The 15,367-nt window shown below is 41.6% G+C and overlaps 1 protein-coding gene across 4 annotated transcripts in view; it reads right to left on the reverse strand.

Annotated features, from left to right (window-relative positions):
• Positions 1-15,367, reverse strand: part of lyst (lysosomal trafficking regulator) — a 291,632-nt gene that overhangs the window by 216,063 nt on the left and 60,202 nt on the right. For 2 of the 4 annotated variants that reach the window (XM_072251047.1, XM_072251048.1), the window contains exons 2-3: positions 9,747-9,838; positions 7,590-7,728 (exon numbers count right to left, since the gene is read on the reverse strand). In XM_072251047.1, coding sequence (XP_072107148.1) covers positions 7,590-7,728; positions 9,747-9,771 — 164 coding nt within the window. In that variant the 5' untranslated portion in view covers positions 9,772-9,838. Of the gene's footprint in view, positions 1-7,589; positions 7,729-9,746; positions 9,839-13,569; positions 13,697-15,367 lie in introns of all 4 variants that reach the window. The other 2 variants (XM_072251049.1, XM_072251045.1) reach the window with 2 other exon arrangements.

Here is a 15,367-nt window from a genome sequence, read left to right on the forward strand (position 1 = left end):
CCAGAATAGGCACGGAACATAGATTGTTCCACAAAGCCAACAAAAAGGCAGGCATAGCTAGGACCCATGCGGGTGCCCATAGCTACACCTTTAGTTTGAAGAAAGTGGGAGGAGCCAAAGGAGAAATTATTAAGAGTAAGGACTAATTCCACTAGACGGAGCAGAGTGGTGGTAGAGGGGAACTGATTAGGTCTGGAATCCAAAAAGAAGCGTAGAGCTTTGAGACCTTCCTGATGGGGGATGGAAGTATATAGGGACTGGACATCCATGGTGAAAATAAAGCGGTGGGGGCCAGGGAACTTAAAATCATCGAAAAGTTTAAGAGCGTGAGAAGTGTCACGAACATAGGTCGGAAGGAATTGAACAAGGGGGGATAAAACAGTGTCGAGGTATGCAGAAACGAGTTCGGTGGGGCAGGAGCAAGCTGAGACAATAGGTCAGCCAGGACAGGCAGGTTTGTGGATCTTGGGTAGGAGGTAGAAACGGGAAGTGCGAGGTGTGGGAACTATAAGGTTGGTAGCAGTGGATGGGAGATCCCCTGAGCAGATAAAGTCGGTGATGGTGTGGGAGACAATGGCCTGGTGCTCCTTAGTGGGGTCACGATCGAGGGGTAAATAAGAGGAGGTATCCGCGAGTTGTCGCTGTGCCTCGACAAGGTAGAGGTCAGTACGCCAGACTACAACAGCACCCCCCTTATCGACGGGTTTAATAATAAGGTTAGGATTAGTGCGGAGGGAGTGGAGAGCAGAGCGTTCCGGAGGTTGGAATGGGGACAAGGTGCGGTGAAGTCGAGACAGTTGATGTCCTGTCGGCAGTTAGCGATAAAGAGATCCAGAGCAGGCAGAAGACCAGAGCAGGGTGTCCATGAAGAAGAGGAGGGTTGAAGACGGGAGAAGGGGTCATCAGTGGGGGTGGAAGAGTCCTTGCCGAAGAAGTAGGCTCGGAGACGGAGACGGCGGAAGAAAAGTTCCTCATCATGGCAAACGCGGAACTCGCTGAGGTGTGGGCGAAGGGGGACAAAGGTGACGCCCTTACTGAGGACAGAGCATTCTGCCTCCGACAGTTGAAGGTCGGAGGGGATGGTAAAGACCCGGCACGGATGCGAGCTGGGATCAGAGGGGGGAGGGGGGAGGCTAGGGGTGTCAGTGGAGAGGGGAGGGTTGGGGTGAGAGGAAGATGGAGCCTCTGAGGGCCCAGGAGCTGACGGTGGGATCTGAGGGAGACCAGATTGCAGAGTATTGGTGGGGGAAGGGGAGATGGGAGTCACAATAGCAGCACATAAAGACCCGGCCTGGAGTTCAAGGCTGGAATCTTGAGAGCTGGGATCAGAGGCGGGAGGGGGGAGGCTGGGGGTGTCAATGGAGAGGGGTGAGAGGAAGATGGAGCCTCTGAGGGCCCAGGAGCTGACGGTGGGAGCTGAGGGAGACGGGGTTGCAGAGTGGTGGTGGGGCAAGTGGAGACGGGAGTCACAACAGCAGCACAGAAAGACCCGGCCTGGAGTTCAAGGCTGGAGTCGCAGTTGGTGGTTGAGCAATCATTTTGAATGTCTCCATGGTCGTTGCTGGAGTCCGGGTTTTGAATATGCCCTGAGTAGAGGAGATGGATCTTATGTTGAAGTTGTGTATGACATTGGTGAGGCCCAATTTGGAAGACTGTGTGCAGTTTTGGTCATATACCTACAGGAAAGATATAAGTAAGGTTGAAAGAGTATAAAGAAAATTTACGAGGACGTTGCCAGGATTGGAGGACCTGAGATATAATGAAAGTTTGCACAGGTTAGGACTTTATTGCTTGGAACGTGGAAGATTGAGGGAGACTTCATAGAAGTATACAAAATTATGAGGGGCGTAGATAGGGTAAATGCAAGCAGGCATTTTCTGTTGAGGTTGGCTGGGACTACAACTAGAAGTCACGGGTTAAGGATGAAAGGTGAAAAGTTTAAGGGGAACATGAAGGGAAACTTCTTCACTCAGAGGGTTGTGAGAGTGTGGAATGAGCTGCCAGTGCAAGTGGTGCATGCAAGATCAATTTCAACAGTTAAGAGACATTTGGATAGGTACATGGATGGTAGGGGTATGGATGGCTATCTCCAGGTGCAGGTCGATGGGAATAGGCAATTTAAATGGTTCAGTACAGTTTAGACAGGACAAAGGACCAGTTTCTGTGCTGTACTTTTCTCTATGTCAAATTCATTACAGCCCTAACCCCTTTCAGTTACAAGAGCTAGTTCAACTGTCTAATTAACTGATTCTTAGATTTGAATAGCTGCATAATTGCTAAAGCCTGTGCCCAGATCTTCTCTGATTTGACTAAGTCATCTATATTCAAAAATAAATGCCCACCATAAGAAATAGATGCAACCCATTGAGCTCATGTCTGCTCAGCCAAACCTAGATATCACTGCTCATCTTTTTCATCTCAGCAATATTCTCAAGGCCCATGTCGCTCTGATCCCTTAATCTCAAAACACCTACTTAATTGGAAAAATAATATTTGCACTACGTAGCTCAGTTTCTCCCAATTCCATTTCTTTCTGTGTACAATCCCCTTTTTAAAAGAATATCTATTTTAACAGTGATCTGCAGCAGTTTCCTCAATCTAACATGCTACTAAGTTCCGCTTACAACTGAACATCTAGCTAGCAGTTCACTGGTTATGAAGAAACAATAGATCCCCTTGCAGTCTTCGTAAAACACAATGACAATTACAGGAGAACTATCAATTTCCTCTTTTTTTAATAGGTAGGTTAAGTCTAACTTCTCAAGTCCCTGCGAAGCTTTATTCTTGGCAACATCTGGTGCTTACATTTTAAAGCAGTACCCAAGAAAACTAAGGTAAGAATCACAAGAGCCAAAATGAGATTAGATATTTAAAACACTATGACATGACTGACCTTTGTGGCAGCGATCTGTAATTAAGGCAATGATTTGGAATTTTATAAGAAATTATGGAAAAGTAGAGATCCAGAATTATCTTAATAAATTCCAGTAGGAACACAAATTTTTACTATATTTAATTTTGCTGCAAAATTTTTATTAAATTCACATTTCATTTGTTAATATTAATGCAGTCCTTCATTACAAACAGAAAAAGAACTTTTGTATCTTTATTTTCCTGCAAACTACATAACAGTTCAGCAACCATATTGTCAGAATTTAGGCTCAAGCCAAACTACAAAACTTAGTAAGATTAAATCATCAGAATTTTAAATAAGTAATTCATATCTAAATTACCATATAAAATTCAACATTCAAGTGAATCTATAAGAAGGTTGCATACAACTGTAGGAATAATAGGATAGTAATAGTAGATGATTTTAACTTATCTAACATTGACTGTAACAGTGCCAAAGGTTCATATTGGGCAGACTTTGGTGGGGTTCAGTTGTTCTCCGATCTTGACAATTTACTTGCAAATATTTTGTAATGATGCAAGGAGACATTGTCAGTGTGCTGTTGACTGTGGTGTGCCCTCTGAATGCTTGGCCTTTATATATCTTTCAATTAGCTGGCTGGACATCATTTCGGAAACTCAGTTGTGATGTGAAGAGGAAATATCTTCGCTGATCAGCTGTGTGGCAAACTTTGTGCATTGTAGTCTGGAATACTGCCCGCATCAGCTCATAAATAGGATCAAGGTCTACGTAATTGCTTACAGAATTGTTCACGAAAACTATGCTTCTAGGAATTCTCTTGACTTTCACTGATGCCCAGTCAAATCTGTGCTCTTCTCAATCTTCATGGGTTGAGACGAGGGAGGGTTGATCGTGCTGCTTTACAGCCAGTTGACGTTCATGGATCCTTGTGGATAGTTTTCTCCTAGTTTGGCCAAAGTAATACTTAGTTCATCTTTTAGGTATGCGAAGTACTTTCCTCAATATTGCTATAAGACAAGATCAATGTGGTCTACAAAATCCAATACAAGGACTGGAACAAATACCACGTCAGACAAAATTCCAGGCCACAACGCATGAAGTTTGCTCCACAGCCAATCGGCAATGAGATTTCCTCCCCACATCACAAATGAGTTTCCAAAATGACATCCGATCAGCTAACTGAAAAGGCCAAACATTTGGAGGACGCACCACAATCAACAGCGCACTGATGATGTCTCCTCACATGGTGATGAAACACTTGAAAGCAAGCTGCCAAGGTCGGACAACAACTCAACCCAACCATCAACCACCCAAGCCAGACATCTTCTAAATTATTTCCAGGTCAGAATTTGTTATGCAGGTCCAGAAAAGTTTTTTTCAAACAATCTATAGATGTCCCTATTAAAGAGGCAACACTTCACCTCCTCTTGAGAAATGAAGCAAGGCAAGAAAATGAAGTGTCAGTTGGAAGCATTTTGGGACCACTGACCATATTTCTAGCTATGGAAAGATAGGCCAGTTTCACAAATTAAAATCCTAAATTGAGGCAAGTCTAATTTTGAAGGTAATATAGACAAGTACAATTGGAAAAGGCTTTTTATAAGTGAGACAGGAAGAGTTCAGTGTTAACATGTTCTTATAGAGTCTGTGAGGATAAGGGAATCCTCGCTAATGAAGGTTATTGAGTTTCTAGTCAGGAAAAAGGAAGCATAAATTAGGAATATGCATCTGAGATTAATCAAGTCCTTTAAGTAAAGTTAGGCTTGCAAGAGTACACTGAAGGAAATCAGAATGGCAAAAAGGGGACATGAGATACTCTTGGCAGATAAGGCAAAGAAGAACTCTAAGAGATCTGTTAGTATTAAGAGGAAAAGCATAATTAGGAAGAGAATAAGCATCAGTGCAGTTGTCCATGTGTGGAGTAAACAGGAGACCCTGTCCCGACGAAGGGTCTTGGCCTGAAACGTCGACTGCACCTCTTCCTAGAGATGCTGCCTGACCTGCTGTGTTCATCAGCAACTTTGATGTGTGTTGCTTGAATTTCCAGCATCTGCAGAATTCCTGTTGATAATGTGGTTAACTAGATCAGCAAATTTACGGATGACATCAAAACTGGGGGTGTAGTGGACAGTGAAGGAGGCAGCGGTATCTGGACAAACTGGAAAAATGAGCTGAAAAATGGCAGATAAAAATTAACACAAACAAATTTGAGGTGTTGTTCTTCGGTAGGACTAACCAGGGGGTAGGTCATACACACTAGGTGGTGGGGCTCTGAAGAGTGTGGTAGAACAACGGGATCTGGGAATACAGGTCCATAACTCATTGAAAGTGGTGTTACAGGTAGCTAGTGTCATAGAGAAAGCTTTTGGTAGAATGGCCTTCATAAATCAAGGTATTGAGTACAGGAGGTAGGATGTTACGTTGAATTTGTACAAGGTGTTGGTGAAGCCTAACTTGGGATATTGTGTGCAGGTTTGGTCACCAACTTGCAGGAAAGATGTAAGTAAGGTTGAAAGAATACAAGAGAAAATTTACAAAGATGTTGCCGGGACTAGAGGACCTGAGTTACAAGGAAAGATTGAATAACTTAGGGGTTTTATTCCTGGAACGTAGAAGACTGAGGGGAAAATTTGATACGTATACAAAATTATGAGGGGTATAGATAGGGTAAATGCTAGCAGGCATTTTCCACTGAGGTTGGCTGGGACTACAACTAGGGTTTATGGGCTCAGGATGAAAGCTGAAAAGTTTAAAGGGAACATGAGGGAAACTTCTTCTCAGGGCCATGAGAGTGTGGAATGAGCTGCCAGCTCAAGTGGAGGATGCAATTTCAACATTTAAGAGGAGTTTGAATAGCTACACGGATGGAAAGGGTATGGAGGGTTATAGTCCCGGTGCAGTTCGATGGGACTGGGCAATTTAACTGGTTTGGCATAGACTAGAAGGGCTTGGTTCTGTGCCATACATTTCTATGAATCTCTATATCTATAATCTACTTGCAAATGAACAATCTTGGTACATTTTAGAATTATAGAAGAATTAAATCATCTCAGGGGTTCAGCAAGAAAACTGAAGACTGCTTAAATATTAAGCAAACATTTGTAACAGTAGATGCTGCTTTATATTTTATTCTAGCCACTCATTTGAAATGTAGTCATAGATCCCATTATAGCACCTTGGAATTTCCTGCTGTTGAGGACATCATTTCAGGAAGGAGGGAGTTTATGTTAACACAGATACAGGTGTCCCCCACTTTCCAAACGTTCTCTTCGCGACATTTCGCTTTTACAAAAGACCTACATTAGTACCTGTTTTCGTTAACCGAAAGAGGATTTTCACTTTTACGAAAAAAGACACTCGCTTTAAACTTGTGTTTACCCCGAGAAAGACCACCATGACCATGAAGCCTTGCACGGGCAGGTGTATGCGCATGCATGACGTGCGAATGTGTGTACATGTGCATGCGTGACATGCACATGCGTGTACGTGCCGATTTTTTTTAACAAATCAATTTTGGCTCAAACTTCCCGATTCTGTTAAGTCAAACTGCACTGTATATACATTATTTCTACTTTATATAGGCTGTGTATTTATCATATCATTCCTGCTTTTATTATATGTTAGTGTTATTTTAGGTTTTATGTGCTATTTGGTGGGTTATTTTTTGGGTCTGGGAACGCTCAAAAAATTTTCCCATATAAATTAATGGTAATTGCTTCTTCGCTTTACGCCATTTCGGCTTACCAACGGTTTCATCGGAACGCTCTACATTTGTATAGCGGGGGAAACCTGTAACGCAAATTGACCCCTCTCCAAAGAGATGAACTGACACTTTTCAATTAGGGAAACGCAACAGAACTTGCAATCTTTTTTGGTACTAAACACCAAGGGTTTTCATATCCCATATTTGCACATTGGTTAGAACAGTGCTCTGGACTGTACTATTTAATTCAATACAAGTTTAATCTGTATGAAAACCAGGACCCTATCAGAGCAGAGAATAAAACACATGATTTCAGCAACAAATAAATCAGAACTACTTTTTGAATCACAAGGCCTGAATTTTAACGGTATTATTACTCCAACACCATGACACAATGGAAGAAAACATAGAAAAGAGTTCCTCTTGCACAAACTTAAATTCTTATCTCCATATTTGCCCAAAGAGCAAAACCAGGTTTGGACAGTGGGAGGGACAGAAACTAAAGCCTCAGGCACAACAATAGAGTAGTGGTTAGCACAATGCTATTACAGCTCGGTGCGATGTTCAGTTCTGATATTATCTGCAAGGAGTCTGTACGTCCTTCCCATGAAATATATGGGTTTTCTCCCGCAGTCCAAAGATATACTGATTAATAAGTTAATTAGTCATTGTAAATTGTCCTATGATTAGGCTAGGGTTAAATCGGGGGCTGCTGGGTGGTGCAGCTTGAAGGACCAGAAGGACCTATTCTGCTCAGTTTCTCAATAAAAACAAATACATAAATAGTTGGAAATCATGTACTGTGGCGGGAGGAGAGGAAGGCCATTAACTAAATAAAAGACAGTTCATTTAAAATTTGTAATTATTAGTTTCCAGGGTCTAATGGTCACCAATGGCATCAGGGAACAAAACCTGCTCCAGAGTAAGCTAAAGCAACTAAAATATGGATAAATACAAGTTTAGAGGCAACTCCACCGTGGATGGTCTGTTGCAGTAAATGTCTCAACTTACCTGCTCATTGAAAGCCACTCCCCCATGGAAGACAGGGACTGGCCCATGTCAGAAGCATTGCAGAACCTCCCACCATGCCTCCGTTTAGCCGATGACATCACAGTTCTGGTGGGGTTAAAATCCTTTTCCTCTCGGGTCACTGTGGACCAGGTAGATGAGGGTGTCACGAAAATGGTAGACAGTAGGGGGTGCTGCAGTGTAAAAGGCTTGGGCACACACTTTACACAAGTATTTGCCAGCTTCCAGAGCCCCTCCAGCCTCCATGAAACAGGGTCAGGAAGAGCAGTTGGTTGGGGGAAGAGGGACTTGGGAAGGTTAACACATCAGGTCTCACCAAGACAACTACCAGAGTCCCCTCTGCTTATGAACTGGTGGAGCTGGGAGACAGATACAGGCAGAAGCCAAGGGAGTTTCTACCCACATGGTTGCTGAGGATCTGGGATGCAGTAAGGGGGGAGCTGTACTGAGTTTGTCCAACAGGGAGATGGCAGATGGATGTCCAGTGGGGGGAAGGGGAGAGAGAAGAGGAGAGTGGGCTAACATCGCACCATGCAATCAACAATGCCCTGAGAGTGCACCCACTTCCCACAGGGGTGAGGAATTGGTATGGGGCACAGCAATAGAGATCAGCTATCCCTCACTCTTTGAGTGTGATTTGCAGCACTGTGGAGAAAGGGACCAGATCCCTTTGCAAGTGGGACAGCAACATTCCACTGGAAGATCAGAGGAAAACCTTGACCACGGTGGGATATTTAGTTAAAGCAGCAGCTCGCGATCTAAAGGGAGTGGAGCTACAGAAATGCCAACAGAAGGTCTAAATACCTCATCCCTGGGAAAGGAAGGACCTTAGCCTGCAAGCCACCCAAGTTCAACTTGAAAGACTGGCCCAGGATAGAGGGCTCTAGCGAGTTAGTGATGGCAGCCTATGCTCCAGTAGGGGTGATGGTCTTAAGTGAGTAAATAAGTTTAGAGGCAAGTAGAAAGTAAAAAGATCTTTCTATCAGCACTTCTGGTTTAAGATAGTACTACTGAAGATGTACGATTTCATCTAAAATCATTAATAACATTTCTTAAAGTAAATTACTTTATTGTCGCCAAACAATTGATACTAGAGCGTATAATCATCACAGCAATATTTGATTCTGCGCTTCGCAGAAATTGTGGTAAATATCACCACAAGCAATGAAGCAGCAAGCAAAGGCAAAGCAAATTTGTCCTGCCAGTGCGCTGCAAAGTTGACGCACTTGGAGTTGGAGCCATACTGGTTGGAGTGTACAATTCAGAAAGAAGCCAGGACTGAGAGTTCAGATGCCCTTCCAATTAACCTGGGTATGAGGGTGAATTGTTCTAAATGCTAAGCTGAATCAGCGAGATCGAGAATGGATTCTTTGGCAGCAAAATCCAGGTGCAAAGCAAATCGATGGGCAGTGTTCTAGGCCCGGAGCAATTTGCCCTGGTGAGGCCTGGGTCCTAATGCGACGTACAATCCACTGTTTGGACAATCTAAATGCTTGCCCATATAGACTGGAAAGGGGGAGTGTTGAGTGTTGGACGAGGATGGATTGCTCTGGGCGCCAAGCCATTTTTTTTTTTTAAGAGGTTGAGAACAGCTCCCTCAGCAGCAAAATCTAGGCCCGGAGTGATTCACCGGCGGCAGGGCCAGAGTCCTAGTGGGAGGTTCGGACAATTTAAATGCCGGCCCAGGTGGTCTGAGGGCTTCTCCCTTCACAACGCTAAGGCTGTGAGACTGCCCCCTGCTGCTGTGCTTCGTGTCTGCGAACTTTGCTGCAATTTGCCTTGCTAATATGATGAGCTGAATACTGAAGCTTTGGGCCTACTCCAGGCTGCTCCAGGGATTTGGATCCAAGGACTCAATCTGGTACAGAATGCTGTTGTTGTTGTTGCTCGCTCCTATTGTTTCTATGATTTGTTTTGTTTTTTTCCTCTCTTTCTCTGTGGAAACTGGCGGATTGGTCTTTTTTTAAATTGGGTTCTTTCAGGTTTCTTATTTTGCGACTGCCTGTAAGCAAACAAATCTCAAGACTGTATAATTTACACATTCTTTGATAATAAATGCAATTTGAAACTTTGAATTCAAGAAACAATCTGATCAAACTTCCCCAAGCTGGGAGGTGTATAGCAGTTCAAAAAACTTACCAGAACTTGATGGCTTCTGTTGCATTCAGATTTCCTTTGTGGCTATAATAGTGAAAAAGAGTGAGGAACCTCTCCAAGCAGTTGATTTTGACCTAGTTAAAAAAAAAAGCACACAATTCAAAAACTTCAACACAAGAAATTATACTCAATGGACCTAAAATTGCCCAACTAGCAAAGTACATAATTCATCTCATTTTTATTTGAAGGAAATTAGTTATAATAACATGGAACTCAATTTGTACAAAGCACTCAAAGAGAACGCTCTACCTTTCAAACCAATTTCAACAGATGACAAATCTATCAAAAGAAACACCTGATTGCAAATGTGTGTCATATCATAAGCACGTGAACAAATTTAAGGCGGTGAAGTTCCTAGGGTTGGGGACTCGAAAACTAGAGGGTACAGATTTAAAGTGAATGGGGAGTCACTTAGTTGGACAAAAGAAAACTTTTAACCCAGAATATGGAATGAGCTGCCAGAGGACGTTACTGTGGCAGGTACATTAACAACATTTAAAAAGCATTTGGACAGGTGCATGGATAGGGAAGATTTAGAGGGATATAGGCTAAGTGAGATTTGGTTGGCATGGACCAGTTGGGCCAAAGGGTCTGTTTCTGTGACGTATAACTCTACAGTTTCGGGACAAAAGAGAGAAAAAACAAGGCATCTCCAGTCTGTCCTGCCATTCAAATTATCAGTTCAGAATTTCTACTTTAACTTCACATTCCACACTTCCCCTTGAATACCAAAAATACATGCTCAACAACTCTGCATCAAACAAAATATGCAAAAAAAATTCTGATCAAAAGTCCAAATGGATAATAAGATTAAACTACCTTTTGCTTTAAGTTTTCTTAAAAAAATTAAAAATCCAGTGGTTAAATTAAAAATTATTTGAATAACTACTCTTCACCTGATGTGCCACTGAAGATTCAGTTCAACATCTGCACTGGATCCAGTGAAATCTGAGGACTGGGGGGAGGGAGGTGGGTGGCAGAGGAGTTACATCGAGTCAGATTGGACACTGGGACAATTAGAGGTCAGAAAGGCAGCTGGGTTTGGAATGGTGCTGTTGTTGAGAGGAGTACATACAGGGAACTCACCCAAGAGGGTTCCCACTCCCAGACTGAGCCATATAAAGAGCACCAGTATTCATTATTTTCCTAATAGCACCTTACAACAGGCACACAGAATAATGTGACCTAACTTAATTGTGCAAGCAACAGACCATTGCACAGGGAATTATGTAATATCATGTAATTTAGAAATCGAACTTGATCCAACGTTTCAGAGGAAGATTTTAGTCCAATACTGTTTGAGATGCTATGTTTAAACTGTTGTTAAATCAACTGTTGATTCAACAAATTGAAATCAACTTTAAATATATAGGAGACATTACTTGAAAAGACTTTTTCCCCAAGAATTTGTCGTTCCTAAAGCCCTTCCCTAAACCACTAACTTCACTGTTTGATCATTCACATTATCTTTTTCATGGTATACTTAAGCTTAGTTATTTACTAGAATATTTAAAACTCTAACATTGAGATTTATGTAAGATTTAACAGGAAAATGCAGAAATTGCACACATCATTACCTCAAGCACTTCTTACAATAAGGAGGGCCTGGATGAATTTCTGAACTACAAATAATCCCAAATGCATTCCATTCTGAAAAATTAATTTCTACGTACATTGCATAAAAAGTCAGCACTAATGGTACAAAGTGGGGGTGGGGTGGGGCCGTTGCCTTCCTGTTATTTGTGCATGGGAGAGGGAGCTGGGGGAGGGGGTTTGGGGTTCTAACGTTTTAACTGTCATTCACTCTTTGGAGCACTTCTCTGTTTTCGTGAATGTCTGCGAAGAAAAAGAATTTCAGGATGTATATTGTATACATTTCTCTGACATTAAATGTACCAACTGAAGTTCTCAGATCAGCCCTCGATCCGCTGCACTTTGCCTACCAGGAGCACATTGGAGTCAATGACGCTGTCATCTACCTGCTGAACAGTCTACTCCCATTTGGATAAGCAGAGCAGCTCTGTGAGGATCATGTTTTTTGATTTCTCAAGTGCCTTCAATACCATACACCTCTCATTGCTAGGGGAAGAGCTCCGTTCAGTGGTTAAGGGACTACCTGACTGGCAGACTGCAGCTTGTGCTGTTTCAGACATGGCTATAAGCAGCATTGGGGCCCCAGAAGGGACTGTACTGGCTCCCTTCCTGTCTACCCTGTATACCTCGGACTTCAGATACATCACTGAGTCATGTCACCTGCAGAAATTCTCTGATGGCTCAGCAATAGTTGTGTGCATAAAGGGAGGTCGGGAGGATGAACACAGGGCCCTGGTGGAGGACTTTGTCAAATGGTGCAAGCTGAATCATCCGCAGCTCAACATCAGTGAGACAAAGGAGGTGGTGATGGACTTTAGGAATACAAAGCCTTCACTGCTCCCTGTTATTATTGATGGTGAGGACCTACAAGCCTACAAGTACCTGGAGGTGCCCCTGGATGACAGATTTGACTGGAGCACAACCACAGAGGTTATGTACAGTATGAGAAGGGCCAAAGTTGCCTCTACTTCCTGAGGACCTTTCCTTCACATGTCCTACCAGTCAGCTGTCGCCAATACAACCTTCTATGCTGTGGTGTGCTGGGGCAATGGTATCAACACGGGTGATGCCAACCAGGGTTAATAAACTGATTAGAAAAGCAGTTCGATTACACGAGTCAAACTGGACATACTGGAGGCTGTGGTGGAACAAAGAACCCAACGGAAAGTCCGCAGTTCTGGACAATGTTTCTCACCATCTGCACGCCACCTTGGCTGAACAAAGGAGCACTTTCAGTAATAAACCACGACAACTGTGCTGCTCCAAAGAGCACTAAGGTCATTCTTACACTCGGCCAAAAGGCTATATAATGAGTCAACCTATAGCCGAAGAAGTAATGATCCCCTCCTGTTGGAGTATTTAAGATAAATTACTTATTATTTATTCTTCTTACTTGTCTTATAATATTGTATATTTGTGCACTTGCAATGCTCCTGTGACACTGTAATCTCCTGTGGGATCAATAAAGCATCTATCTATATTTTTCTATATTATAATTCCACATTGAGCTTATTGCCAACTTGAAGATGATTGTAATATTCAAGTAATTCTTATTCAACCAGTATGATTCTTCAAATCATGTGCACTTCAATGTAATAATGGCTAGTAAAACTATTCTCCTCAACCTTAATAAAATTACTAAATAATCAGAGCCACTATGGCCTCTTTAGACCTCGCTACACTTGGATTCTCGTGTTTAAACAGCAGAAAAAGATATTTTAATCAAAGGAAGCAGAGAATGTAAAACCCTAACTAGAAATCATTTTATGCAATTGAGTTTTACCTAAGTTCAGAAAAAAATGGAAAGACTGTTATAAAAGATCAATCTGAATGATAATACCAAAATCTGGAAATTCTTGAGTAAATTAGAGAAAAATAGCAAAGGAAACTTGATAGGTAAACCAAGATGCCACTCCTGACTCAAAAGATCAGTATTTTTATTTGAACTTTTGTATCTAAATTATTGATGTTTGAAAGTTTGCCACACAGCAATTTAGGCAAGAAGTCTGGCTCTAAACTACAGTTACTCTCAACCTTTTCTATTTAAGCTGAAGAAATTATATCCTAAACGATGCTGGCGGTAAATCAACTATTCTGCTAAGCAAACAAAAATCAAACTAAAATAGCTCTTTGCAATCCAGGATCCATGGTTAGGAAATGCTGCGGCATTGTTAAAACACCATCATGAAGCACAAAACAAACAAAAACTCACCATGGACTGAGCTGATCCAAGAAATAGTGAAACATCACAGAATGAGACAAACTGGATAAATATCTGCTGCGCCTTTTGCCTTTATTATTGTCAATCTTGCAAAGGTGTCACTGAGAACAGCAGTCATCTTAAAAAGTGAAGGAGAATAGGTGAATGAAAAAGAGTTGGAAAGATTATGCTAATAGAGCAAGTCAGGTAGAAATATTAGATAAACGAAAAACATCTTGAGATAAATAGTGAGAAGTCAGAATGAACTAGGTAGCAGGGTAAGTTAATACCGGAACTTTTCTGGTGGACTTAATTATTTTCAAGACAGTCTCAGTAGAATTTTAAGATATTAAGGGGATATGGGATATGAAACCACCATAAGAAAGTTGAGGTGGAAAAGTCACAATTTTAGTAACTGGTGGACCAAGCCTCATCTCTAACATGTTATGCAAAACAGAACACAATATTGCCAGCACAAGAAAATCATCTACTATTATTCTAATACCACACTTCCTGATGGCTAGAAAATCTTCTACTTCCTGCTCACCCTTAAAAAGCATACATGCATAACAGATACTGTTCAATAAGCCATGACAAAACTAATGAAATTGCTTTCACCATGATCTTTATCAGAATCTACCTTATATGGAATAAGGTTACAAGATCAGGCATATGAATTCTGTGGCAAGTGAGTCACCACCAACTCCCAAAGCCTTAACCTATTTTGAAGTATTACACTGTCAGAAGTGCTGTGCTGCAGATTGGGTTAAATCAGGCCATCTGATCTACTGGTTGAAATAAGTATTAAAGATACTGTTGCATTACTTGAAGAACCAAAGCTTTCCAGATATCCTATTCACCATTCTAATAATACCACTAAAATTCTAAGCAGGTGAATTATATAATTTTTCTGGGTTCTTCCCATTTGTTTGTTTATCCATACTTATAGGTATTACACTAGAAAATTTCCCTGCAAGACAAGAATATGGAAATGAAAATTTCAAAGCGCGGTCACTCACATTCTAACAGCAACAGCAAGCTTTGGAAATTTACAAAGTATCTCACAATGCGTTCGTACATTGTTTCTGCACTCAGTAAAATACACTACTAAATTCCCATAAACTAAATTTTTATTCATTTGCATCAATAATACATGATATAACAAAAAAATAATGGCATGGGTCATCAGCAGGGTCAACATTTTATGGCCTTACCCATGGAGAAGTGAGTCACATGTCACCAAATACATGGAACCCCAGACCAGCTCTTGTAAGCACTGTAAATACTTGGCTATTGAAATTACACTTCCAGTCAATGGTAAATTCCAGGATAATGCCAGTGGGGTATTTACTGATGGCAATACTATTGAAATTTGAACCATGGAATGTGGACTCAGTAAGTGACAACAATGATAAATTACCATCCTCACATGTTTTATGCTTCACAGCTCAAGTTTTGAGATGTTAAATTTTTGAAATTGTAAATTTTGCCACAGAAGCAAATTACAAAATGTTCTTTAGAACAATACAGAACAGGAACAAGCCCTTCAGCCCACAATATTGTGCCAAACCAATTAAATTAGTAATCAAATGGCCAAATAAACCAATCCTTCTACCTACACAATGAACATACCGTCCCATTTACCTCACATTCATGTGTCTATCTAAAGATCCCTTAAATGTCCCTGATGTTTCTGCCTCTACCGCCAAACCCCAGTCAGCACAATCCAAGCTCCACCGTGTAAAAAACCTTTTCCCTCCCATTTCCTTGAAATTATCCCCTTCCACCTTAAATGCCCCCCTGGGAAAAA

Source organism: Mobula birostris, chromosome 2 (assembly GCF_030028105.1).
Source record: "Mobula birostris isolate sMobBir1 chromosome 2, sMobBir1.hap1, whole genome shotgun sequence".
Lineage (NCBI taxonomy): Eukaryota > Metazoa > Chordata > Chondrichthyes > Myliobatiformes > Myliobatidae > Mobula > Mobula birostris.